At 48.0% G+C, this 23,719-nt stretch overlaps 4 protein-coding genes and 1 pseudogene across 6 annotated transcripts in view; 2 read left to right on the plus strand and 3 right to left on the minus strand.

Moving 5' to 3' along the window:
• Positions 1–1,945, plus strand: part of Tesk2 (testis associated actin remodelling kinase 2) — a 114,305-nt gene extending 112,360 nt beyond the window's left edge. For all 3 annotated transcript variants that reach the window (XM_074080275.1, XM_074080277.1, XM_074080276.1), the window contains one exon: positions 289–1,945. In XM_074080275.1, coding sequence (XP_073936376.1) covers positions 289–1,010 — 722 coding nt within the window. In that variant the 3' untranslated portion in view covers positions 1,011–1,945. The remainder of the gene's footprint in view (positions 1–288) is intronic.
• On the minus strand, positions 1,841–6,002 carry Toe1 (target of EGR1, exonuclease). Its single transcript, XM_020156460.2, has 8 exons — positions 5,872–6,002; positions 4,466–4,608; positions 4,345–4,385; positions 4,109–4,205; positions 3,717–3,875; positions 3,189–3,448; positions 2,840–2,999; positions 1,841–2,759 (listed from the first exon to the last, which is right to left on the minus strand). Exons 1-8 carry the CDS (start codon positions 5,921–5,923, stop codon positions 2,139–2,141), a joined length of 1,533 nt encoding a protein of 510 aa, XP_020012049.2. The 5' UTR covers positions 5,924–6,002; the 3' UTR covers positions 1,841–2,138.
• Positions 5,922–13,319, plus strand: Mutyh (mutY DNA glycosylase). Its single transcript, XM_020156457.2, has 16 exons — positions 5,922–6,194; positions 9,182–9,302; positions 9,785–9,930; positions 10,020–10,059; positions 10,178–10,251; positions 10,370–10,411; positions 10,532–10,603; positions 10,688–10,801; positions 10,887–10,984; positions 11,064–11,208; positions 11,291–11,354; positions 11,537–11,728; positions 11,829–11,965; positions 12,047–12,196; positions 12,460–12,501; positions 13,129–13,319. Exons 1-16 carry the CDS (start codon positions 5,922–5,924, stop codon positions 13,255–13,257), a joined length of 1,839 nt encoding a protein of 612 aa, XP_020012046.1. The 3' UTR covers positions 13,258–13,319.
• Positions 13,320–13,385: 66 nt separating this feature from the next.
• Hpdl (4-hydroxyphenylpyruvate dioxygenase like) lies at positions 13,386–16,290 on the minus strand. Its single transcript, XM_020156455.2, has one exon. It carries the CDS (start codon positions 15,149–15,151, stop codon positions 14,036–14,038), a length of 1,116 nt encoding a protein of 371 aa, XP_020012044.1. The 5' UTR covers positions 15,152–16,290; the 3' UTR covers positions 13,386–14,035.
• LOC109681622 (large ribosomal subunit protein eL38 pseudogene) lies at positions 16,149–18,960 on the minus strand (annotated as a pseudogene).
• Positions 18,961–23,719: the final 4,759 nt, after the last annotated feature.

The following is a 23,719-nucleotide window of genomic DNA, read 5'->3' on the forward strand; positions in this document are numbered from 1 at the left end:
AAGATCAGACCAGGCAGCCCAGCCTAACTTCAAGGGGGGAAATTAGGCTGTGGGACTTTCTCCTCTAGGGCTGTAATTGCAAGATCCCAGGTTCCGAAGCAAGGGGAGGTCACGGGGAAAAAAGTGCTGGATGCTCTTAAAGAAATTGTGATTTGGCACATTGCTTCCCTTCTCTGATGAACTGGGACATCATACTATGCGTTCCTAAGAGAAAACACTATGATAAAATGCTAGTTTGTTTTATAATGACTAGTGAGAGTAACCCAGGTTTGACTAACTGTTCTTCAGGACTCTTGGACAAAGTGCGTGGGGGGAAGCGACTGAGCTCATTGGATGACAAGATTCCCTACAAGTCACCGCGTCCAAGACGTACTATCTGGCTGTCTAGAAGCCAGTCAGACATCTTCTCTTGTAAGCCCTCACATACAGTGAGTGTCTTGGACCCTTACTACCAGCCACGAGATGGTGCTACTCGCACCCCCAAAGTCAATCCTTTCATTGCTCGTCAGGATCTCAAGGGTGGCAAGATCAAGCTCTTTGATGTACCCAGCAAGTCTGTCATCTCCCTGGTATTTGACCTGAATGCCCCAGGGCCTGCAACTATGCCCCTGGCTGATTGGCAAGAGCCCCTGGCCCTACCTGCCCGCCGGTGGCGTTCTTTGCCTGGTTCACTTGAGTGCTTGGGTCAAGAGGCCTGTCCATTTGTGGGCCGTGAAGAATCACTATCTGATGGGCCCCCACCACGCCTCAATAGTGTCAAGTACAAAGTAAGAGAGATCCCACCATTCCGGGCATCTGCCCTACCAGCTGCTTCAGCCCATGAGGCCATGGACTGCTCCAACATCCAGGAAGAAAATGGTTTTGGGTCCAGGCCCAAGGGGACCAGCCCATGCCTTGGAGGTGCCTCTGAGGAGATGGAGGTGGAAGAAGAAAGGCCAAGAGGCTTGGCTGCAGTCTTCTCCTCCGTCTCAGGCATAGTCCTGCAAACCCAGGGAGAGCAGGATGGGTGAAGGGAGTTAGTCTATGCCTCACTTGGGGATGGACCTTCAGCTGAAGCCACTAGGCCCCACTGGCTTCTGAGGGGAGCCCACAGAGCAGGCAGGCTAGGCTCAGCCTGGCTGAAATTTTGGGCTTTCAGTGCCCATTGGTTGCATATGAGAGGGGAGGCAGCAGAGAGAGGCATTCTAATTAGGGCCAACTGCTGATCCCAAACCTTGGAAATCCAGTAAGTGCCCTGGTTTCCATCCAACCCCAGTACATTTCCCCCAACATGAGTCCTAGTTCTAGGTTGAGTTGGCAGGTGGTTATTACCCTGGTTTTTCTGCTATCCCTGGTCTCTCTTGCCCTTTCTTGGGGCATATAAGCTACTGGATGGAACATGGACTTGACCAGGCCATAAAGGGTATGGCTGTTTTTCAGACCTAAAGACTGGGGTGCTTCTTGCCAGTATGTCTAAGACACTTGAATAATTGCTGTTTGCACTTATTGCATGGTCAGACCACATCACTACATTTCTATGCAAGGGGGTGGGGGTGGGCAGCAAGGCAACATGGTGGTCATGGCTCTTAGCTAACCTATTCAAAGACCTTTTCCAGTTGATTAATCTATTTTCATATTTATAATGGAGTCTTAATGTCTGCCTCTAAGACTTTCAACCTTGTGGTTGGGAGTGGGGCTGGTTTTGTAGGCCCTAGGGTCTGCTCTATGTATTTGTCAACAGGTGATACAACCAGTTGGTTGAATGGTTTATATTTGGACTGATTTTCTTCCCTTCCTGCTATAGCTGGAGCTTTGGGAACAGTCTGTCCTTACAGAACCGCAATAAGAAATAACCAAAGAATGAAGTTGGTCAAATATTTTCATAACTTGTTTCTGTTGATTTTTTTGTAAAACTTTCCCAAGATACTTTCAGATTTAAATATAAATAAAGTTGATATTGCAGGTACTGGTCAGCCTTCTTATTTGTATACTTCTACCTCCACCTCTGGGGGAAAAGAAAAGTTCCAGGAGCAGTGTGGTAGTATTTACTGCCAGGACCCCACCCTTCCACTAGCTGAGACATTCACAAGCTACAGGAACCCAACTATGTTCTTACCCTCAGTTTCTCTTCCTGGGCCAAGTGCCAGGTAGAAGTTGGGTCAGCTGCTACCCCAAGCCAGCTTCATCTTCTGGTTGTGTGCTTTGGAGGAACGGGAGAACTGGCTCTTGGCCACTGTGAGGGGTACAGCTTTGCCACTCAGATATACCTTGTTGTGACATTCAGGTAACCAGGGTCCAGAGCTGCAGGACTGGGTTCCCTGGCTCACTCCCACATAGGCCATCACATAACCTGTCATAAAGGCATCAAAACCAGCCCGATGCAGTCCATCCCCAGGCACTGGGTTAAGACTGGCTTTACTTCCTGGCATTTCTGATGTAGCCATGTCAACTGTTCCAGGCCTTGTTGTCATAAGCTCCATCTCCAAATCATTTCTGTGATCTTGCTCAGAGCCAGGCTTGTCCTTAGTTTCATCCTCTGTCACTTTTTGCTCAATTTCCTCAGTCTTGAGGCCATCCCCACAGACCTGCTTTGTGGGAGGACCATCCTCAGCTTCCCCAGACGTCTGTGTCCGAGGCAGGTTGAACAAAGCCCTCCTACGTTTTTCTTTACGTCGTCGCCGTCGCCTCTTGTCTTCTGCCACAGCCTCATCAGTGTCAATGATAAGGTCAATATTGTGGGACTGAGGACACTGAGGTCCTAAAGGGCACCAGCCATAGGCCTAGAGGTAGGAAAGAGGCTTAGAAGGGGTTCCAGACATCAAAACTTCCCCTCCCTCAGAAAATGGGTAAGTGCTCTCACAGAGAAGTTGTCACAGATGCTGGTGGGATGAGGACGGTGGGTTGCAGGGGACATGCAGCAGCGGTAGTCAATATGGGCCCTCATACTAGAAGGATAGCTGCAAAACTCCAGGGTAAGGTGTGGGCTGCCAGCTGCCTGCTGCTTCCCGTTTTCCCGCTCACTGTAACAGCATAAAAGGGTATTGCTCCGCTAGCATATAAGCTCCATGAGAGGAAGGGGTTTTGTCTGATTTGTTCACTGCTGAACCTAAATACTGTGCCTGGCACATGGTAGGCACTCAATAAATACCTTAAGTGAATGAAATAGGCTCATACTAGGCCCCACCCATTTCCCTTAATCATTCCCTCACCATTTCCGGAAAGCATATTCTAAGTAGGAGGCCACAAAGCGGGCATGAAACTCTGCAGCATATTTGGTGTCATAAATGCCTGCTGGGAACATCTCACACAGGTCAGCAGTGAAGGTTCCCAGGCTCTCAGGCAGGTGTGCATAGAAGTTCTGGTACAGGAACACCAAGTCTATAAGGCCATTATGCAGCACCAGGGGCCGACGGGCCCGGATTAGCTCCAGGAACAATGTCCGCACTGACTGGCTCTGGCTCTCATCACCCTAGGTGGAAAGGAAGGGGCCAGTGGTTAAGACAGAGTCCCCCAGACAGCCCCTTCTGCAGGACATTTCTCCCAGGTTCCTCCACCTAGAAAGCTCTCTTTTCCTAACCCAGTACTACCCACCCTTGCATGTCTTGTTTCTTCAGCCTTATAACTAGTGATTTCCAATACTCACTAAGAAGCAGATTTTCCCTGGCATCCAGCCTACGGTAAGAAGAAATGAAATCACAGAAGAGGCAGACTCAAGGCTAGGGAAGCTGGAGGCTTACCCTGTCATTGCCCTTATGGTAGGGGATGCCTTGGGCATACTGCCGGTTGAAGTTGAAGCCATGCTGAACCAGGAACTGCACAGACTTTGGTTCTATAATGTACTCCTCCATGCACAGCAGAGTGAGATTGAACACCTGAGCCAGGTATGAGTATTTGCCCTAAGAGAGAAAGAGGATCTGCTATATCAAGATTTGGAAGAAAAAAAAACCTTATCCCCTTGAATTCAACTATGATATATTGTAAGAACTTTTGTAAATGTCACAATATACCTCCAGTACAACAATAATATAATAAAAAATAAATTTAAAAAAATCTTACTTCCAATGTTCCCAGGATCTCAGCCCTCCTCCCACCAGCCTCGGACCTGGAATGAAGGTGAGATAGCTCATACCTTATCTGGTTGCTGCTTGAAGCAGGCAAGGCCCAGGGACAGGACAGAACGAGTCTTGGCAGCATGACACACAGCCTTGTAACGTTCCTCGATACACCTTGCAGTTGAGTTTGGAAGTGGTTGTGGCTGAGTTAGCTTCATGAAGAACCCAAAACACCTAAGAATGGGACCCCCACCTCCACCCCAACTCCAGGGTTGAGTTGCTAGTGCTGGGACTAAAAAGGCTTATACTTAACTGGTTCAGCAAACTCTTCCTGTCCCCAAGTCCACTCAGCTCCTGAGTGGGTAAAGGGAGGGTTGTGATTGTCCCCAGCACCAGTACCTTCACACCTGCCCTCCCTGTTTCCCATGCCTCACCGTGTCCACAGCCACGAAGCTAGCTGTCTTTATGGCCAGCAGGACGGATGGCCACATCTCCTTGAAGTTGTCGCTTTGCACATCTACCACAGGAACCTGGATTACTAGCTCCTCCCTAGATGTTATGCTTTTGTTGACCCCACCTGGGGATAAGAAAGGTGATGGATGTTCCTGCTCTGGCAAGGTCGCAGGGGTACAGACACCAAGACAGGCCATAGAGGAGGGAAGATCCCATTGGTAGCCTTTGTATGTATCCCATGCGCTCTACGCACAGGTTTTGGAGTGGACAATATTTTGAATTTGGGAAGATGCCTGGGTCTTCCAGTGACTTTATGAAATTAGTTCCACAGCATCAAAATCAACAGAAAGCGAAAGTTAAAGAGGATTAGTTTTCTCTATGCCTTACAGGAACTATTTTTTTAAAATTGTTTTATTATTCATATGTGCATACAAGGCTTAGGTCATTTCTCCCCCCTGCCCCCACCCCCTCCCTTACCACCCACTCTACCCCCTCCCTCTCCCCCCCACCCCCTCAATACCCAGCATAAACTATTTTGCCCTTATCTCTAATTTTGTTGAAGAGAGAGTATAAGCAATAATAGGAAGGAACAAGGGTTTTTGCTGGTTGAGATAAGGATAGCTATACAGGGAGTTGACTCATTAATTTCCTGTACGTGTGTGTTGCCTTCTAGGTTAATTCTTTTTGATCTAACCTTTTCTCTAGTTCCTGGTCCCCTTTTACAGGAACTATTTTGCAGGGCCTGGAATGTAAAATCCCACAAGGCAGCCAGGCTCCGGTGGCTCATGCCTGTAATCCTAGCTACTCAGGAGGCAGAGATATGGAGGGTCGCGGTTCAAAGCCAGACCAGGGCAAACAGTTCACGAGACCCTATCTCGAAAAAACCCTTCAAAAAAGGGCTGGTGGAGTAGCTCAAGGTGTAGGCCCTAAGTTCAAACCCCAGTACCACAAAATAAATAAATAAATCCCATAAGGCAGCTGGGAGTAATGTGCAAGCCTGTAATCACAGCACAGAGGCTGAAGCCGGCGGCAGCCATAAGTGACAATTCCCAGTCTGATAATGCCCCACACCAGAGTTCCCAATCCATCTTACTTCCTTTGGACCACACCGCCCCACTGGACTTGCCCTATTCACAACTAATAAGTGCTCCATGCAGACTACATCTCCCAAGATGTCCCCATCAGCTCCGACTATGCTTCCAACCCTTCAGGCGTTGCAGCCAACGCAGTGCACGCTGGGACTTGTAGTCTCCTCGTGGTTGCTAAACGAGGACGAGACTAGTTCTTTAAAGCGTCAGGTCTGTCTAGTCGCTACAACTACGGGCCCGAGGACTTCCCCTTTCGGGACCGCATGGGCTTTTAGGGCGAACCCTGAAAAACCGCTCACCGTCAGAAGCCGTTGGAGCTGAAGCTGCACCATCATCACTGCCGGCCGCCATGACACCACGCTTCCCTAGCCTGAGTCGTCTATGGTTACGCAGGACTTCCGTTCGTCTCCAGGCACGACTTGGGCAGACAGGAATGGGGAGGGGTCTCGCCTTCCCGGTAGTTGTAGAGACGGACTTCCGTTCAGACCTCCCGGGCTTGGTGCGGAGAGAGGGCCTAGCGCGCGCTGAGAGCCTATTGGCTGGTGAGTCCGGCTCGATCTCGGATTGGCCGGAGCCGCGCCTCCTGGAATGCCGGGAGTCGCGCGCGGTGAACGCGCTGGAGGTAATTATTCCGTTGACCGTGGCCGGATCGTGGGTGTTGCGGGTCGCGTTTGTAGTCTTGTCAACACAGTCCGGTGTTGGGTGGGCAGGGCGGACTTCTCAGAGCACGGATTGCTGCCTGCACTGAGCTTAAAGCATGCCTAGGAGTTAGGAAAGGACAGGGGGTTGCGGGGGAAAGAACAGTGTTCAGAGGAAGGGCAAATCATAAGAAAGGATGGAGAATTCAGGGCGGTCCACCGGACTAGACTGCAGAGGGTGTAAAGCAACCGACTAGCAGGGAAGCTTTCGAGACAGCCCAAACAAGTGATGATGTGGGGCTAGAATTAAGGCTCAGGTAGTAGGGATGGCGAGGAAGATACAACTTGTAAAGCAGTTAGAAAGTATAATTGACCTAAAGGGTGTTTGAACATGACTGCTGCTACCATGAGAGAGGTAGCCCTACCAGAGAGTAGTCCCTCCCCAGGGGCTCCAGTTTCCACCCTCAGGGCTACCAAATCTTTTTTCTTGGTTGCTCCCGTTTGTAGTTTTTCTTCAACTTTACAGAGTCCTTTTCATTATTCAAAATTGCTTGGACGTCTCCCATCCTGAAAAAGAAATCAACTCCTTTGACTCTTCCTCATTATGTTAATTCATTTAATAATTACATATTGTGTACAATTTACACTATACACAATTGGCACTGCTCTGGGGACACAATGTGTCAACAGAAGAGAACTGCTACTGACCCATAGGAAGGGTTGTGGGCTTTTTTGTTTCAGTCAAGTAGAGTAAGCAGACACTGACCAAAAGAATCATGTGTAAATGTGAAATTATAATTGGTAGAAGAGCTATATGAGAGAGTAAGACTGTGGGAACCTGATTTGAACGTTTAAGCCAAGACTCGACAACTGTTAGGTAAGATATAGAAAAGTCCTGTCCAAGCAGAGAACATGGATTTTATGAGGTCTGAGAGTGGACAGACAGCTTTAGGGATTGAAGTGACGAAATTTCAGGCAAATGTGGGGAGGGCCGGAATAGTGAGAGAGGATGAGGCAAGTGGGGCCTTGATCCATGGACCTTCAAAGCTGTATTAAGTTGCCTCTTATTCTAAGAGCAAAGGGTGTGACAGCCACAGCCACCCAAAAAGTTACTTTGTGATTCTACCCAACCTCCTCATCTTTTACCTCATCTGCCACTCACCCCTCCTCCTTCCATTCTAACCACACTGGCCTGCATTTTTTAAAAGTTTTTAAATTCCATACATGATACAGTGTACCTTGAAGAAGTTCACCTCCTCTGTTATATTTCCATTCCCCTCTCCCCTTTTTCCAAACAGTGTTTAGTGGCTTTCATTATGCTGTCTTCATATGTGTATATGTGACATACTTCTAACCTCTTCACCCCTCAGTATCCTTTTCTTTCCCCCTTCTTCCTTCCACTAATACACACACACACACACACACACACACACAGTCCCCTAGATGTGCTTATTGAACCACACACATGCCAGACATCTCCTTAGGGCCTTTCCACTTTTCCACGTGACTAATTCTAACTGCTGAAAGTCATTGATCAGGATTCACTTTAGTAAGGGCCACCTTGACCACGTTGTTTAAAATTACAACATTCCACCCTCATCCTGGCACTTTACGCCCTTCACTTGCTCTATTTTTCCTCTCTATACTAATACTGCTTTTAACATCCTATATAATTTACTTTTTATATATAATATTAATTGTCTGTTCCCATTAGAATACAAGCTTCCTGAAAGCAGAAACTTTTGATATTTTATTTACTGAAGTGAACTGCTTGGCACATAGTAGGCACTCTAAATATTTGATCAAGGGTTTAATGGGAAGCCATTGATGGTTTTATGTAAGGAAATGAATGACATGATAATATCTTGAAAATATTGCTTTCCTCTTTGGAACATGGATTGTAGAAGCGAAGTAAATTCATTTGGCTATGAAGGGGAAGAGAATGGGTTTTGGTTGGAAGATTGCAGGAACTGGACCCCGGGGAAGAGGAGGGACCCTTTGTCCAAGTAAAGGGGAAAGAATGAAGACAGTGCAAACATGGAAGTTTGTACATTTGTTTGTTTTTCTCTGAAGAAGGAAGAAAGCTCTTTTGATGAAAACAAGGTGGTGAGATCAAACTTTGGGGAGTTTAAAACAGGCTTAGAAGGGATTGCAGCATAGCTGAAATGGAGGAATAGTAGTGTCTGCCTTGGGAGCCATCAGGAGTTGAGTGAGAGATAAATAAAGCATTTCGCGAGGTCTGGCATACAGTAAGCACTCAATAAGTGTTAGCTAATTCCTGCTATTAGAGAAATGTCAGCCACAACAGTTAAGGGATCAGTGAAGATCAACCAGATGTGTTTTCTCATTACTAATGGTCAGGAAAAGATTAGGAATAAAAGTAGCTCATCTCTGTTCCCTCACTGATTTGCCATCTTGTTCTCAGACAAATCTTTTTTCTTCTCTAATTCTTGGATTCTCCTTTCTATTAAATGAAAGCTTTGGATAGATGACTATGAAAGGCTTTTTTAGTATAACCATGCTGCATCTCTAAGCAGAGAAACCTCCCATCCACCCCATGCTCCCAGGTACCCAGAAACAACCCCTAACCATACATGCATCACAGTAAGCATCAGGGATACACAAGTATTCCCCAACAACAGACTGCCCTCTTACTTTTTGCATGTCTCCAGGGCTGTCCACATACTAGTCCCCTTGAGGCCACTTACTCAGTTGTACTGGTCATACCTTAGTGCCACACCCAGCCAAGAGCAACCCTATGGGCATCATTTTTTTTTTTTATTCATATGTGCATACAAGGCTTGGGTCATTTCTCCCCCCTGCCCCCACCCCTATGGGCATCTTGTGAACACTTGAAAAAGACTAGACACTGTATGAGTAGTGTTGGGAGACAGATGACTATAATCCCTGCAGTGTCCCCTCATTCAGTCTCATTGTGACTGACTTCTTTGGCTGGGTCTATCTGTTCTAGGCCATCATGAGGAAGCCACGAGCAGCTGTGAAGAGTGGTCACAGTAAGCAGGCATCCAGGCAGGAGGAAAGGGAAAAATATGCCCCCAGCAGCAGCCAGGTCAAGCCTGTTGTTCCTGATGGTAAGGAGATTTGTCCTAGCCACAGTCTCAGGGAACTTTTTCATCGGCCTTGAAAGAGGGCAGATTCAGGCTGGGGAAAGATCACAGTGTGTACTCAAGCATTAAGAGAGTAAGGGGCTAATTCTGACTGTGTTGCTATGTGACTGAGGATTAATTGTTCTGGCTGCTTTCTAACCAGTAAAATGAAACAGTAGCCCATGCATTTCTTCCCTCATGTGAATGGGATCCCTTCCTTTCATGGGATTAAATAAAGTGTTTTTATAAAAAGGAAGCCCTGCATAGGTATATATCATGCCTAGCCGAAACTGTTAGGTTTTCCTTATGGCCTGGAGACAACAGAACAGGACCACCTTGAGAATTAAGGTCAGAAATCTGGCCAAGGCTATATACAACTAAAGAACTCTGGTCTGATACCACAGTGATGAGGGAAGCCCTAAGTGGGAGTGCACTGCCACAGGAGGCCGTGTCCTGGGTCTCTGCAGGTGTGGTCAGGCAGGAGAAAGAGGTGTTGCAGGCCTCTGTCTCCCCATACCATCTGTTCAGAGAAACAGCTGAAGTCCTAGCCTTCCGGGGCAGCCTGCTGAGCTGGTATGACCAAAAGAAGCGGGACCTGCCGTGGAGAAGACGGGTAAGCAGGTCAGGGAAAGGGGCAGTGGGAGAAGAGGCTGGCACTCAGCCCCTTCCACACTAACTTCCCACCTGGGGTTGCATTGACAGGCAGAGAATGAGACCAATCTGGACGTGCGGGCATATGCTGGTCAGTTCATCCATCTCCTGAGAGCAGGGCTGCTTTGTCTGGAAGTCCTTGGGTTTGGGGACTATGGGCTAGGAACAGGGGAGGTTAGCAGTGCCCTCATGCAACCCCTCTCTCCCAGTGTGGGTGTCAGAGGTTATGCTGCAGCAGACCCAGGTTGCCACGGTGATCAACTACTATACCCGATGGATGCAGGTGATGCCAGGGGAGGGAGAGGAGAGTTGGGTCAGACCTCACGACAGCCTATATTTTGGGGTGGGTGTAGAGGCTTATGCCATCGTTTTGACTCTTTTTGTCTGTCTTGGGGCTGTAGAAGTGGCCAACACTACAGGACCTGGCCAGTGCTTCCCTGGAGGTGAGAGCCACCCCTGGGTAGGAGAAATAGAGGCAACTGAGGGACTCATCACTGTTCATTTTTACTTCTTTTTTTTTTAAATTCATGTGTGCTCTTTTTTACTTCTAATGCCATCTACAGGAGGTGAATCAGCTCTGGGCTGGCCTGGGCTACTATTCTCGAGGCCGACGGCTGCAGGAGGGAGCTCGGAAGGTAAAAGGGTGGCAGGGCTGGGGAAGGGTAGGAGCCCAAGGACTTAGCATGTCTTATAACCTTGAATCTTCCTACCCCAATCAGGTGGTTGAGAAGCTAGGGGGCCACATGCCACGTACAGCAGAGACCCTGCAGCAGCTCCTGCCTGGTGTGGGGCGGTACACAGCCGGAGCCATTGCCTCTATCGCCTTTGGCCAGGTGAGTCCATAGCCCACCTGTGCTTTGTGTGCATTCACCCTCCTTCCTTCCAGCCGAGGCTGACTCCTGGGCTCCTCTGTGCCAGGCAACCGGTGTGGTGGATGGGAATGTAATACGGGTGCTGTGCCGTGTCCGAGCCATTGGTGCTGATTCCAGCAGCACCCTTGTCTCTCAGCAGCTCTGGTAGGATATGGGGTAACAGGAAGTTGGGAGGGGTATCTGCAAAGGGTTTTTGATTTACCGTGGTGCTCCCTTCTTTTAGGAGCCTAGCACAGCAGCTAGTGGATCCAGCTCGGCCAGGGGACTTCAATCAAGCAGCCATGGAGCTGGGGGCCACAGTGTGTACTCCGCAGCGCCCTCTGTGCAGCCAATGTCCTGTACAGAACCTGTGCCGGGCACACCAGAGGGTAAGCTACTGAGGAAGAGACAGTTGGTGAGGATCCTAGTAAAGGATCTTTGTCCTGTGACATTCCATCCTATGCCTCTCAGGTATTGCGGGAGCAGCTCTCAGCCTCACAGAGCCTGCCAGGCAGTCCTGATGTGGAAGAGTGTGGTAAGTGCCAGTTCTAACCATAACCCCAGCTTCTCAGTCTTGTCAGTTTGTGTCTGTGGACACATCATTCCAGTTCTTTCTGTAACCCGAGTAAAATTCTGCAGAGCTGAACCAACCCTGCTCTCTGGGCTTGGCACCTAAGCTCTCGTTGCCTGAGTGGGATTGGGGATCTCTATTTCCAGCTCCCAACACTGGACAGTGCCAGCTATGCCCACCTCCCACAGAACCCTGGGATCCCATCCTGGGAGTAGCCAACTTTCCTCGAAAGGCCAACCGCAAGCCTCCCAGGGAAGAGCATTCTGCCACTTGTGTTCTGGAGCAGCCCAAAGCTCTTGGGGGTGCCCGTGTTCTGCTGGTGCAGAGACCCAACTCAGGTACCTGGATACTGAGAGTGGAAGGCAGTGCATGAGCAACAGGGAGGAATGAGGAGTCGGAAGCTAGGGCCAACCCACACCTCGCTGCCCTCCCTCTCAGGTCTGCTGGCAGGACTGTGGGAGTTCCCATCTGTGACCCTGGAGTCCTCAAAGCAGCATCAACGCAAGGCCCTGCTACAGGAACTGCAGAGTTGGGTTGGACCCCTCCCAGCCGCCCACCTCTGGCACCTTGGGGAGGTGAGCAGTAGCAGGGCCAGGAATGATGGTATTTGTGGCCACATCCATAGGTTTTATTTAGCCCCTTGGCCTTCCCCCCAGGTGACCCACACCTTCTCTCACATCAAGCTGACTTATCACGTATATGGTCTGGCCCTGGAAGGGCAGACCCCGGTGACCACACCACCTGGTACTCGCTGGCTGACCCGGGAAGAATTTCACACTGCAGCTGTCTCCACTGCTATGAAAAAGGCACTACGTTTGTTGTCTTCATTGTCCTTCTTTGTGTTTCTTTCGTGTTCTACAGGAACCTATTGTTGTAGAAGCAGAAAAAAAAGGCAGGGTACCCGGGGGTTGGTGGGGGCAGGGGGAGTTCCAGTGGTAGAGCACCTGAGTTCAAGCAAAAAAAAAAAAGCATAATTTAAAAGTGCTGGAGCTGAACACAGCTCAAGGGCAGAACAAAGAGGTTTGGAGAAGGTGCTACCCCTGTCCTTTTCCCCTCTTTTCTTGGCTAGATATTCCGCATGTATGAGGACCATCAGCCAGGGACCTGCAAGGTGAGTCTCATGGCCCTCACGCAGCTAACTCTCCCCAGGCCTGAATCCCAGGGGTTTTTAGTCATTTACTAACACGTTTGGGTAGACATTCTCCACTCTAAGTTTTACTAGAGAGAGAGCAGTCTGATCTGGGGACCTTACAGAATACAGGATAGAGGAACATCAAGAGCAAATTGATGAGGGCAGTACAGTGTCACAAGTATATGAAACGCTCATGTTAGGTTTTGTGAGTAATGAGGTGGGGAGTCATCAGTTCTATATGGGGAGGCAAGGTGAGTCATTTTCTCCAGGTTTGGGGATGGAACAAAGCAGTAAGGATATCCTTTCCTGACCCAAGAGTAGTATGAGTAAAGGTGGGGGACAGTAGAGTCTCCAGTGCTCAAGGAGCTGGAGAAGTCAGCAGGGCCTGCCAGGTCAGCCAGGGCATGAAAACCAAGCTGCCAAAGCAGTTTAGTTGTAGAGATTTGCATCTTAGGAAGATTTTTCTCGGCCTTTAAAAAGTTGATTGAAGGGGAAGATAACTTGGAGCTAGGTAGAAAGTCCTACAACATTATAGTCTAGCACCTGAGCTGTATCAGTAGAGTAGGAGAGGATTTTCTGATGTTCCCACCTTTGGCTTCTGCACAGGGTTCCAAAAGGTCCCAGCTGTCCACTCTGCAAAGCCGGAAAAGGCCCAGCCGGGGCCAGCAAGTCCTGTATAGTTTTTTCCAGCCTTGTGTCCCCGCCAATGCACCTGGCCTCAACAGTGCAGTCTAGATCACTGCCTCTGGAAGCCCCTACCCCTGAGAATGTTTAATAAAGTAATTTTTTTTTAGTCATTTTAGAGTTCTTTCTACCTTCTCCCTAGCCTTCTCACTTCTCATTTCTGAGGGACTCAGAAAGTGAAGTCCTGCTTGGTCCTGACTTCCACTAGCTGAGCTCCCAGACAGCTCTGGGTAGATAAAGGATAGTGTGTTCAGTTCATAGTGATCTGTTCATTCCTTGTCCAGGAGAGTGAAAGCAGCTGCAAAGAACACCTGCCAGTTGGCTGATCCCCAATACCCTCACTCTAGGTCTCAGGTTAGCTCTGAGGCAATAGCATTGCTGTAGAGCAGGTGGTTGGGTGTAACGCTGACTCAGTCTCTTCTCACCTACACTGATTGCTCCCTAACAAGAGGAGCACAGAGGAGGATTCGTTGTCTTAAAAGTTCTACCTCAAATACTAAATCATTTATTAGGGATACAGTTTATATGTAGTGAAAATACAGAAAGCAAAAGGTTAATCACAAAATCTGGGGGCTGTGAAGGAAATGCAATCAGAGAAACTGCAAAGTCTCCAAAAGTATTGGTTATATTCTATGACCTAGTCATATAATTTCATTCTTCATTTTTCATATGCTAAAACTCCCATGTCTTTGGAGTCCATCAAGAGATTCAACTGCTGGCAAGTACTGATGAGATTAAGGCCACACCTGGCTCCTGAGGGCAAAGCCTTTCACACTTGGGTGTCTCAATTCCAGGACAGGTGGTTGCATGTGGCCAGCTATGGCTGGCCTCAGGCTTCCTGTGCCCTGGCAGCTTCCTCTTGCACGGACTGCCATAGTGCCCGGATGTTGTCCTGTCCAAAGCCTGTGGCCCCCTGTCTCTGAATCAACTCTAGGAAGAAGGTGCCCTCAGCAAAGAGGGACTTAGTGAAGACTTGAAGCAGGAACTTGTCATTATCGCCGTCTAGCAGGATTCCCTGTCTGGCCAGAAGGCTAGGCTTGTGCCCTGCAGCTAGGATCTGCTCCTCTTTGCCAGGCTGCTGGTAGTATGCCTCAGGAGGTGTCAGGAGCTGGCCTCCTGCCACCACCATCCCCTCAGTAGCCTCCATGATGTTCGGAGTGTACAGCCCTGCGTGCTGCAGCCCGGGCCCCTTGTGCCTGGTCAGGAACTGCTCCACCTGGTCCTGTTTGCTGGTGGTCCCTGGCAGGGACTCGGCCAGCACGAGAGTGGGGACAACGCTGCCCGGTGGGGTCTGCAGGGCAGTGAGCCGCAGGCCCCCACGCCCAGACCCTGCTGCCACCTCCAGGCCCAGCTCCGGATCCTCGCCTAGACTCAGCGGTAAGTGGCGAAAGCCTAGACAGTCATGGAACCAGCGCCTAAGTGTAGGAGAGCTGCCGGAGGTGCAGGCCAAGGTCAAGTGGTCCACGTGGCTGACCCATCCCGGGCCGGGAGCCGAGGACACGGGTGTGAAGCCGGGCAGGAAGGGCCCGCGATAGCCTGCACGATCTAGCAACGTCAGGCTGAGGTTGCCGGCGGGCGAGCTGACCACGGCGTAGCTGGCTGCGCCCTGCGCGTCCCACACACTAACCGGGGGCACAGGCACCCGGCAGCCGCGAGCCGCCAGCGCACGGGCTACACCGCCCGCGTCGTCCACGTCGAAGCACAGGTTCGTGGCGCTGGGTACCGAATGACACGGATTCAGGCCATAGAGTGGCTCCCCGGGTCCCGAGCCCTCGTTTACCAAAAAGACGGCGTCTCCGCTGCGCAGGGCAAGCTGCCGCCAGCCGCCCGCCTCCCGCGCCGCCAGGGGCTGGAAGCCGAAGAGGTGCTGCAGGTCCCGGGCCAGGGGCTGCCCGGTCGGCACGTGGAAGGCGATGTGGCACAGACGGCGGGCGGGCGCAGTCATGGCGGACCGACCGACCGACCACCGAACTTGTCCTACTGCGGCCGCTCACTGGTCGTTAAGAACTCAAAGACTCTCTATTGGGACGGGTCTTTGGAAGCTGGTGGAGTCCAGATCAGTAACAAGAGCGCGTCCCTCGCTTTTTTCTGGTGAGAGGTCACAGATCGACTGCTTGGTGGTTTGATTCTCCCTGCAGCGCCACCACAACCTGGAGCCGACTCAGGACCACTTGCTCTGCCCGGCGAGTTGTGAAAACCACGCGGACACAGAGCAGTGCTGAGAGACGGGGCGGAGCCTCAGACTCCGCCTTTGACCCAGACCTTGTCGCCAAGGGTACAGCGGGGACGCCCGGCTGCTCCTTTCCAGGGCCTCTGGCCCAGTCTCACCATTGGGCATTGAGCCTCCCTTCCGGGTCCCGGGAAATCACAATAGCCACCTTCACTCCATGCCAAGCGCACTCCTCCTGCGACCTCAGAGCTAAGGATTCTTCTGTGTTGGGGGAGTTGCCCAAATCCTCCCTCCACAAGCGGGAATTTCTTACCAGTTTCATGTTTTTTCTTTACAAATCAAGGGTTTGACTTTAAGTACTGAAGTTCCTTTAAGAGTTTTCTCATTAATATTAAAATGTTTTAAGCTACAGATATTCATTTCCCAAAACAGTCCAGGGAAATTTATATTATAAGAAGATGGGCCATCAGTATAGTGGTCACCCCTTTGACCTGGGCAATCTCAACCATGCCTGTCTCTTCAGTTCTCTCAATGTCTTTTACTTTCTTGTCCCAATCAAAACTGGGAGGAAAAAAAATTTTTTAAGCTGATTTTTTGTTGTTATTGTGGTTTCTGAAAGGAACAGCTGTAGCCCACCCTGATAGAACTAGAATTTAGGATCTCCTTGCTCTTTAAAGTTTCCTAATTGGAGTTGAGCAAGAGGAGCTTTTGGAGGGTGTTTTTTTTTTTTTTTTTCTTTTTCGATATTTTAATACAGTTCTGTGTATCTGGTTCATTTCAGCTCCTTCACTGCCAGACCTGGGGGCAGGGGACTGCTTCAGCTTCTCAGCCATCTCCTTGTCTGTGATGACCAAGGTATAAAGGTATCTGCTGCAGCAAACTTTAAACTTCATGTCATCCCTGTTTTTCTTGATCTTGACAGATTTGGCATCCTTCCGCCTGGCTATGAGCAGAAAGTCGTTGATTTCTTCAATATTCCAAGGCATGCCTATGCGGCATGAGGACGGTGCAGACCCGCACAGCAAGGTCAAGAACCGAAGAGCTGGAGGGTGTTTCTGATCTTGGGAACAAGGGTTGTGTGAGATCACTGAAGTGAGGAAATTAGAAACCTTCTGGCCCTTCAGTTGGGTGGCCCTTTGGTCAGGAAAGGGCATTGGAGAAGGGCAAAAGGGGTGGGAGTGTGGCTCAAGCATTAGAGCACCTGCCTAGCAAGCACAAAGCCTTGAGTTCAAACCCCAGTATCTCACACACACACAAAAAAGGCAAAAGGGAGCTGAGCATAGGTGCTCATGTTTGTAATACCAGCACTAGGAGGCAAAGGCAGGAGAATCATGAGTTCCAGGCCAGCCTGGGCTACATAATGGGTTCCAGGGCAGCCTATACTACATGGTGAGACCCTGTCTCCAAAAAATAAATAAATACACAAATAAACCAAGGACTGGAGATGTAGCTCAGTGGTAGGGCTCTTGCTCAACATGCACAAGGCCTTGGGTTCCATCCTCAGCACTGCAAAAATTAAATAACGTAAAATAAAATAAGCAGGGCAAAAGGCATAAGTAAATGCTCAAAGAGAATGTGAGCCAAACTCTCATAGGAGTAATTGAGTATTTGGTGGGCATTTAAGATAGACACCATGGTTCAAGACATTGTAAGATATACCTTTGTCAGGCAGCCTGTTCTGTACGGTTTTACTGGCAAGAGAGAGAAGGCTGTCATGGGGTATAGGACTTAAAAAAAAGAGGCCTGGTTGTGTGTTCAGGACTGTGGATATTAGGCAATACCCAGAAGCTGGTTGGTGCTGCTAAAAGGTCACTGCTGCTGCAGAGCAGTGGATGTGAGAACATGGGTTCCAAAGCCAGACAGACTGGCTTTGAAATCTACTCTAACACTTACTAGCATGGCTTTGGGCAAGTTGCTTAGTTTCCTCATGTGCAAAATTTGGAACAATAATAATAATAGCCACCTCATAGGATTGTTGTGATTAAGTAAGGTAGAACAAGGATTCAATGAATTGTAGCTGTGCTATTGTACTGTTCTATTCTGTCTCATTTTTATACAATGCACCTCCCAGAGGTAATTATGCCCCTGCTAAATGGATGGAGGCAGGGACTATACTGGCCTGAGTCAAAGGCTAAACAGCCTAGTCAATGAGCAGTTCAGTAATGGCCCAGAAAAAGCCTTGGCTCACTGCAGGGATTCCTAGGTAGCATTAATCCCTATTCTTTCCTTCTCATTCTCATTCCCATAAAACTTCTCCTTTAAATTCAGGCACTGTGGAAAATGTAGGGACTATCTTAGGGGAACAAAGATGCCCTAGCTCCTGCCCAGCCCCATTTTATTGCTTATTTACTACATGACCTTAAGTAATGTTCTGTCTTCCCATCTGTCAATCCAGGAGTATATAATCCCAGCTCAGCTTCCTTCCCAGGATACCTCAAGGTGAACAGGATGATACTCAACCCTGATTTTGTGCTGGGGCTTTAACTGACTTCAGGGACAATGAAAGAATATACAGTGATGAAATAGAGGCCCCCAACTTCCCTCTCCACCAAGAGGGAAGTCTCTCCATTACTACATTCTAGACTATGCTGAATTGATCAGGTTGCAGAATGTGTGCAGCTAGGGAGTTGCAATCAAGAGGCCTAGGTTTTAACCTGTGAAGCTGGGCCTGACTGTGTAGGGCCAGGACTGGTATTACTAATGGTGGCTCTGACCTGGCTATCAGTAGGGCCAGGGCAGATTAAGGAACAAAGCAACAGGGCCACAAAAAAGGACTGCAGTGGAATCAAAAATAACACATAGTAGGGCTACTCCCCTAGTACTGGAAGGTCCCTGGGAATAGGATTCTGTGAGGGCTGGGGCAAATTGGGATACCTTAACCCTTCAAAGTCAAGTAACTAACTCCAAGTGAGCAGCTCCAGGGCCTCCAGGCCTTTGGTCCAGCCTTGAGTTTCTACTCAGGGCCTGAGGTACCAAAAAAACCAGAAACAAAACCCTTGGTCCTTCCAGTTACCATCTGCTGGCAACTGTGTGTGCGTGTGTGTCTGAAAGACAATGGTGATTATGGCTGGGGCATGGCGCTCTCTAAGGACACTGTACTTGACCTTGACCCGGGCACAGGCTGGAATTTCAAAAGAAGGGTTGAAGATAGAGGAGGTTGTAAATGTTGTTCTCCCTCAGGGCCAGCTAGATTCCACTTCCTGCAGTTCTGCTGACGTCCAGACTATGACCCACATAGGACCTCTGTTCCCTTACTGTCAGGACCCCGAGAACTTTCGCAAGATGGATCCTTCAAGCATAGCCACAATTGCCCTCCTGTAGGGGTTTCGGGTGCAGGTCTAGACTGGAATGAACTGGAGGGGCGGGCGCGCGGGGCCGAGGAGCAGGGTGGTGGAGGCCTCCTGTCGCTCATGCCTTCTGTGGCAGCACGGTTGGCAGTGGTAGTGGCGAAGGTTATGGAGGACAGAGGAAGACAAAGCGTAGAGGAACGTTCCTCCAGAAGCTCTCGGCTTAAGCCTAGTGGCTAACTGGAGCGTATTTCCAAGTCCGGAAATCCCAGCCTCTCCTCTCCCCTCCCTAGCCAATTCCAGCCCAGACAGGCGGAACACTCCAGCCCCTCGGAGTCCAACCTTACTAATTTCTGGTCCCGCCCCTCCCTAGCCTCCCTATCCGCCTTCCAGGCACTTGTCCCCGGAAGCTCGTCTTGTTCTGGATCCGCCCCTTCCTGGTTCTGCTTGGAGCTCTTTCATCTTTCCCTTCCGCCGGAAGCCGCTCTCGTAGCTCCCACCTTTTGGGTCCGCCTCTGCTCTCGCCTGACTGTCCCTCTGCCAGCTTGTGGAGGGCTTTACGATTTAAGGGGTAAAAAAATGTCACCTCCGTCGACTCCAGAAAACCAGAAAGAGGTGACATTTAAGTTTGTGTGTGTGTGTGTGCGCCAAAATACACATATGCAATATTTGCTAACTTAACCTTTTAAGTGTATAGTTTGATAGTATTGAGTACATTCACATTGTGCAACCATCCCCGACATCCATTTATCGAGCTCTTTTCATCTCCCCCAGCTGAAACTCTGACCCGGAAAACAGTGACTCCCCGTTTCACTTTCCCCCACCATTCTACTTTATGTCTCTATGATTTTATTGTAGGAATCTCATATAGGTGGAATCGTGCAGTTTGTTGTTTTTGCAGTGTCCAGCATCGACCCAGGGCCTCCTGCGTGCTGCTAGGCAAGCGCTGCCACTGAGCTACATCCCCAGCCTCCAATATTTGTCTTTTTTTTTTTTTTTTAAATTACTGGCTTATTTCATTTAGCATAATGTTCTCAAGGTTGTGTCCTGAAGCTTAGTGAAGAAATGAGCCAGATGGCTCTGGATGGAAGACTACTTTCCCAGCCCTGAGACAGAAATGTGGCTGGTGTATTAGATCAAAAGATCAGTGCAGCAGAAGGCAGATACAGAGCAGGGAGAGTAGTATTGATAATTTTTTTCTTGCTTTTTGAGACAGGGTCTTGCTATGTAACCCAGATTGGCCTAAAATTCTCAGTCCTCCTGCCTCAGCCTCTGGAGTGCTGGCGCTCTCTGGGGACCATTGCTCCATGTAGAAGGGGAGTGAAAACCATCAGTACTTAACGTACTGTCACCATGTGTAGAGACCTATATATAAAACAACTTCTCATCTCTTCTAGTCACTATGAAGGAAGAATTTCACCTGGGTAAGACTATCTCAGGTCTCTGGCTCTCACCTAAGTTCACATCATTAGTGAGCTCACTTTACTGATTTTCTTCTCTCACCTCTATCTTCATTCTCACCCCCTTCTTTTTTTTTTTTTAATACCGGGGTTTGAACTCAAGGCCTACACCTTGAACCACTACACCAGCCATTTTTTGTGATGGGTTTTTCCAGAGATAGAGTCTCACCAACTATTTGCCCAGGCTGGCTTTAAACTACGATTCTCCTGATCTCTACCTCCTGAGTAGCTAGGATTACAGGCATGAGCCACTGGCGCCCAGCCACTCTCACCCTTTAAGAGAAATTCTCAGGTCTCCCTCATCAAATAAATAAATAAATAAATAAATAAATAATCCCTCTATCCTGCTTACAGTTGCTGTTGTATCTTTCTTCAACAGCAAACTCCAGTAGCCAAACTCCTAAAATTTATTGGGTTGGATGTTTGGTGCTGGGAATTGAACCTAAGGCCTCTTGCATGCTAAGCACATGCTATACAATGGAGTTACATCACTAGCCTAAAAGTTGTTTTTTAAAGATAGCTAAATTAGGGTTGGGAGAGTGGCTCAAGTGGTAGAGCACTTATCATGAGGCCCTAGTTCAAACCCCCATAACACACACACACACACACATAAATTATAAAAAATTCATTGTGTGTGCTCAAAATAAAAAACCAAACAGGAAATTACATAAAATTATTCTTACCCTGACCACTCTGCAGAGTTCATCACTAAGAAGAGTGTTTTGTCTTTTCAGTGGCACTGGGGTTTGAACTCAGAGCCTCATACTTCCTAGGCAGGCACTCTTACTATTTCAGCCTCTCCACCAGCCTTTTTTTTTTGTTATGTCTCACAAACTATTTGCCTTGGGCTCGCTTTGATCAGTAATCCTCCTGATCTCTGACTCCTGAGTAATTATGATTACAGGCAGGAGCCACCAGCACCTGGCAAGAAAAGTGTTTTATAAAACATTTTTGTATGCATGTATAAAAACATATAAAATGACTATACCTTTTTCTTAATATATTCAATCTTGGATACATTTCCATTTCATTATAAATTTTCCATGATATTTATAATAGCTATATAATATCCCTGTATGTGCCTGTGTTATAGTTATGATGAGCATGCACGTTGCATGCTGTTTATAAGATGTCATGGTAAACATCCCCTCCATCAGTCTTTTTGCTTAAAGTTTAGGAAGGGAGACATAACTGTGAGGATCATCTGTATGTAGATGATAACTGAAGTACATTTGTAGACTTAATTTCTTGTAAGCAGACTCATTGGGATAAAAGCTATGTATGTGTATTTTTAATTTTTGTAAATTCTGCCTGATTGTCATTTTAAAGTTGTACCTACTTACACTGGTAACTTTTTTTTTTTGGTGGTAGTGGTACTAGGGTTTGAACTCAGGGCCTTATGCTTCCTACGCAAGCATACAATGCTTGGGACATTTCTCCCCCCTGCCCCCACCCCCTCACTTACAACTCACTCCGCCCCTTTCCTCTCCCCCTCCATACCCGGCAGAAACTATTTTGCCCTTATCTCTAATTTTGTTGAAGAGAGAGTATAAGCAATAATAGGAAGGAACAAGGGTTTTTGCTAGTTGAGATAAGGATAGCTATACAGGGAGTTGACTCACATTAATTTCCTGTGCATGTGTGTTACCTTCTAGGCTAATTCTTTTTGATCTAACCTTTTCTCTAGTTCCTGGACCCCTTCTCCTATTGGCCTCAGTTGCTTTTAAGGTATCTGCTTTAGTTTCTCTGCATTGAGGGCAACAACTGCTAGCTAATTTTTTTAGGTGTCTTACCTATCCTCACACCTCCCTGGTGTGCTCTCGCTTTTATCATGTGCTCAAAGTTCAGTCCCCTTGTTGTGTTTGCCCTTGATCTAATGTCCGCATACAAGGGAGAACATACAATTTTTGGTCTTTTGGGCCAGGCTAGCCTCACTCAGAATGATGTTCTCCGATTCCATCCATTTACCAATGAATGATAACATTTCGTTCTTCTTCATGGCTGCATAAAATTCCATTGTGTATAGATACCACATTTTCTTGATCCATTCGTCAGTAGTGGGGCATCTTGGCTGTTTTCATAACTTGGCTATTGTGAATAGTGCTGAAATAAACATGGGTGTGCAGGTGCCTCTGGAGTAATGCCAAGTACCTTCTTATACCTCAACTCTTACCCTGTTCCTGCCCATTCTGTTGTAATATCACTCAAACTATCACATCTTTGTTTCTCTCCCACAATCTGAGTTGAGGTCACCAGTTTCTGTATCACCTGCACTTCATTAACCTAGTTGCCTCTCTGGCTTTGGGCTTGTTACTATCCAAACAAGTCTCCATTTAAGGTTATCATTGAGAAATGAAGTCTAATTGTTACTGTCCTGCTTTAAATCCTTTAATAAGTTTTGACTGCTTTTAGGGTCAAGATAGAAAACTTTCCTGTGACCTCTTAGGCCCTACCTAATAAACTCTCCAGGTTTTTTGTCACCACTATCCTCCTCCTCTGTAGTGTAATTTCATGCTCCTTACCATTCCAGCATTTGTCTTTGCTGTTCAGTCCTGCCTAGAATATTCTTTCCCTCCTGCCTTGACTTGGCTAACAGTGTCTCAATCAGTAGGTCTCAGCATAAATTTCACTGCCTGTGGAAGCCTTCTCAGACCCCTGAGACTTATTTCCAGTTTCTAACACAAGGGTTGGCATATTTGCTAAGCAAATATTTGTGAATGAACTCACTAAGGCCTTAAGGGCCAGTGGGTCATTCCCAGGCTTTACCTCTAGATGTCATCCTTAACTTCAGTTTAACCAGCTCTAGGCAGAAGACTCAAAAAAGGACACAAGTGGTGCCCAGTCTGGTTTATTTACCCTGCAAGCTGGAAGGGTTATGAGAAGCCCAGGTTCCTTTCCCAGGTCTGATGCCTTCTCTATCTGTCCTGGAAAACTGCCTTGATTGGTTTACTAACCATGCCAGTTTTCCCTGAACTTTCAGCACTCTTAAGGACAAGGAAATTTCAGTGCTGAAATGGAGACAGTCCCTGGGAATTGGGAAGGTTGGTCACCCAACCACAGACCAAAGAAGGACCAAAACCTTGAGTCTACTCCAGACTAAGGTCCACTCCAAACAGGCCCCTCCCAGCAACAGCACTGGCAGATGGACACGGTATGCAACTTAGTGATTGTCAGAATTTAGGGAGAGTGGGTATATACATTTTAAGGAAATATAAAGAAAGCTACTTCACTGACAATAGCTATCATTTATTGTCACTGGGTGTAACACACATGTATATTGTTGTTTCTTTTCTTTTTCAGTACAGGGGTTTGAATTCAGGGCCTTGTACCCAGTCCTTTGTGCTTTAGTTATTTTTCTAATAGGATCTCAAGTTTTTGCCTGGGCTAGCTTGGACTATAATCCTCCTATTTATGATTCCTACATAACTTGGATCCTCTCAATCTCCACATCCTGAGTAGCTGGGATTACAGGTAGGAACCAACATGGCAGGCTACATACTACTCTTACTCTGTACAGAAACCCTAAGAGAACAGATTATTCCCTTTTCAGAAATGAAGAAACTGGATGGAGGTGTAGTGGGTTCAACGAGAGAGAG

Source organism: Castor canadensis, chromosome 7, assembly GCF_047511655.1.
Source record: "Castor canadensis chromosome 7, mCasCan1.hap1v2, whole genome shotgun sequence".
Lineage (NCBI taxonomy): Eukaryota > Metazoa > Chordata > Mammalia > Rodentia > Castoridae > Castor > Castor canadensis.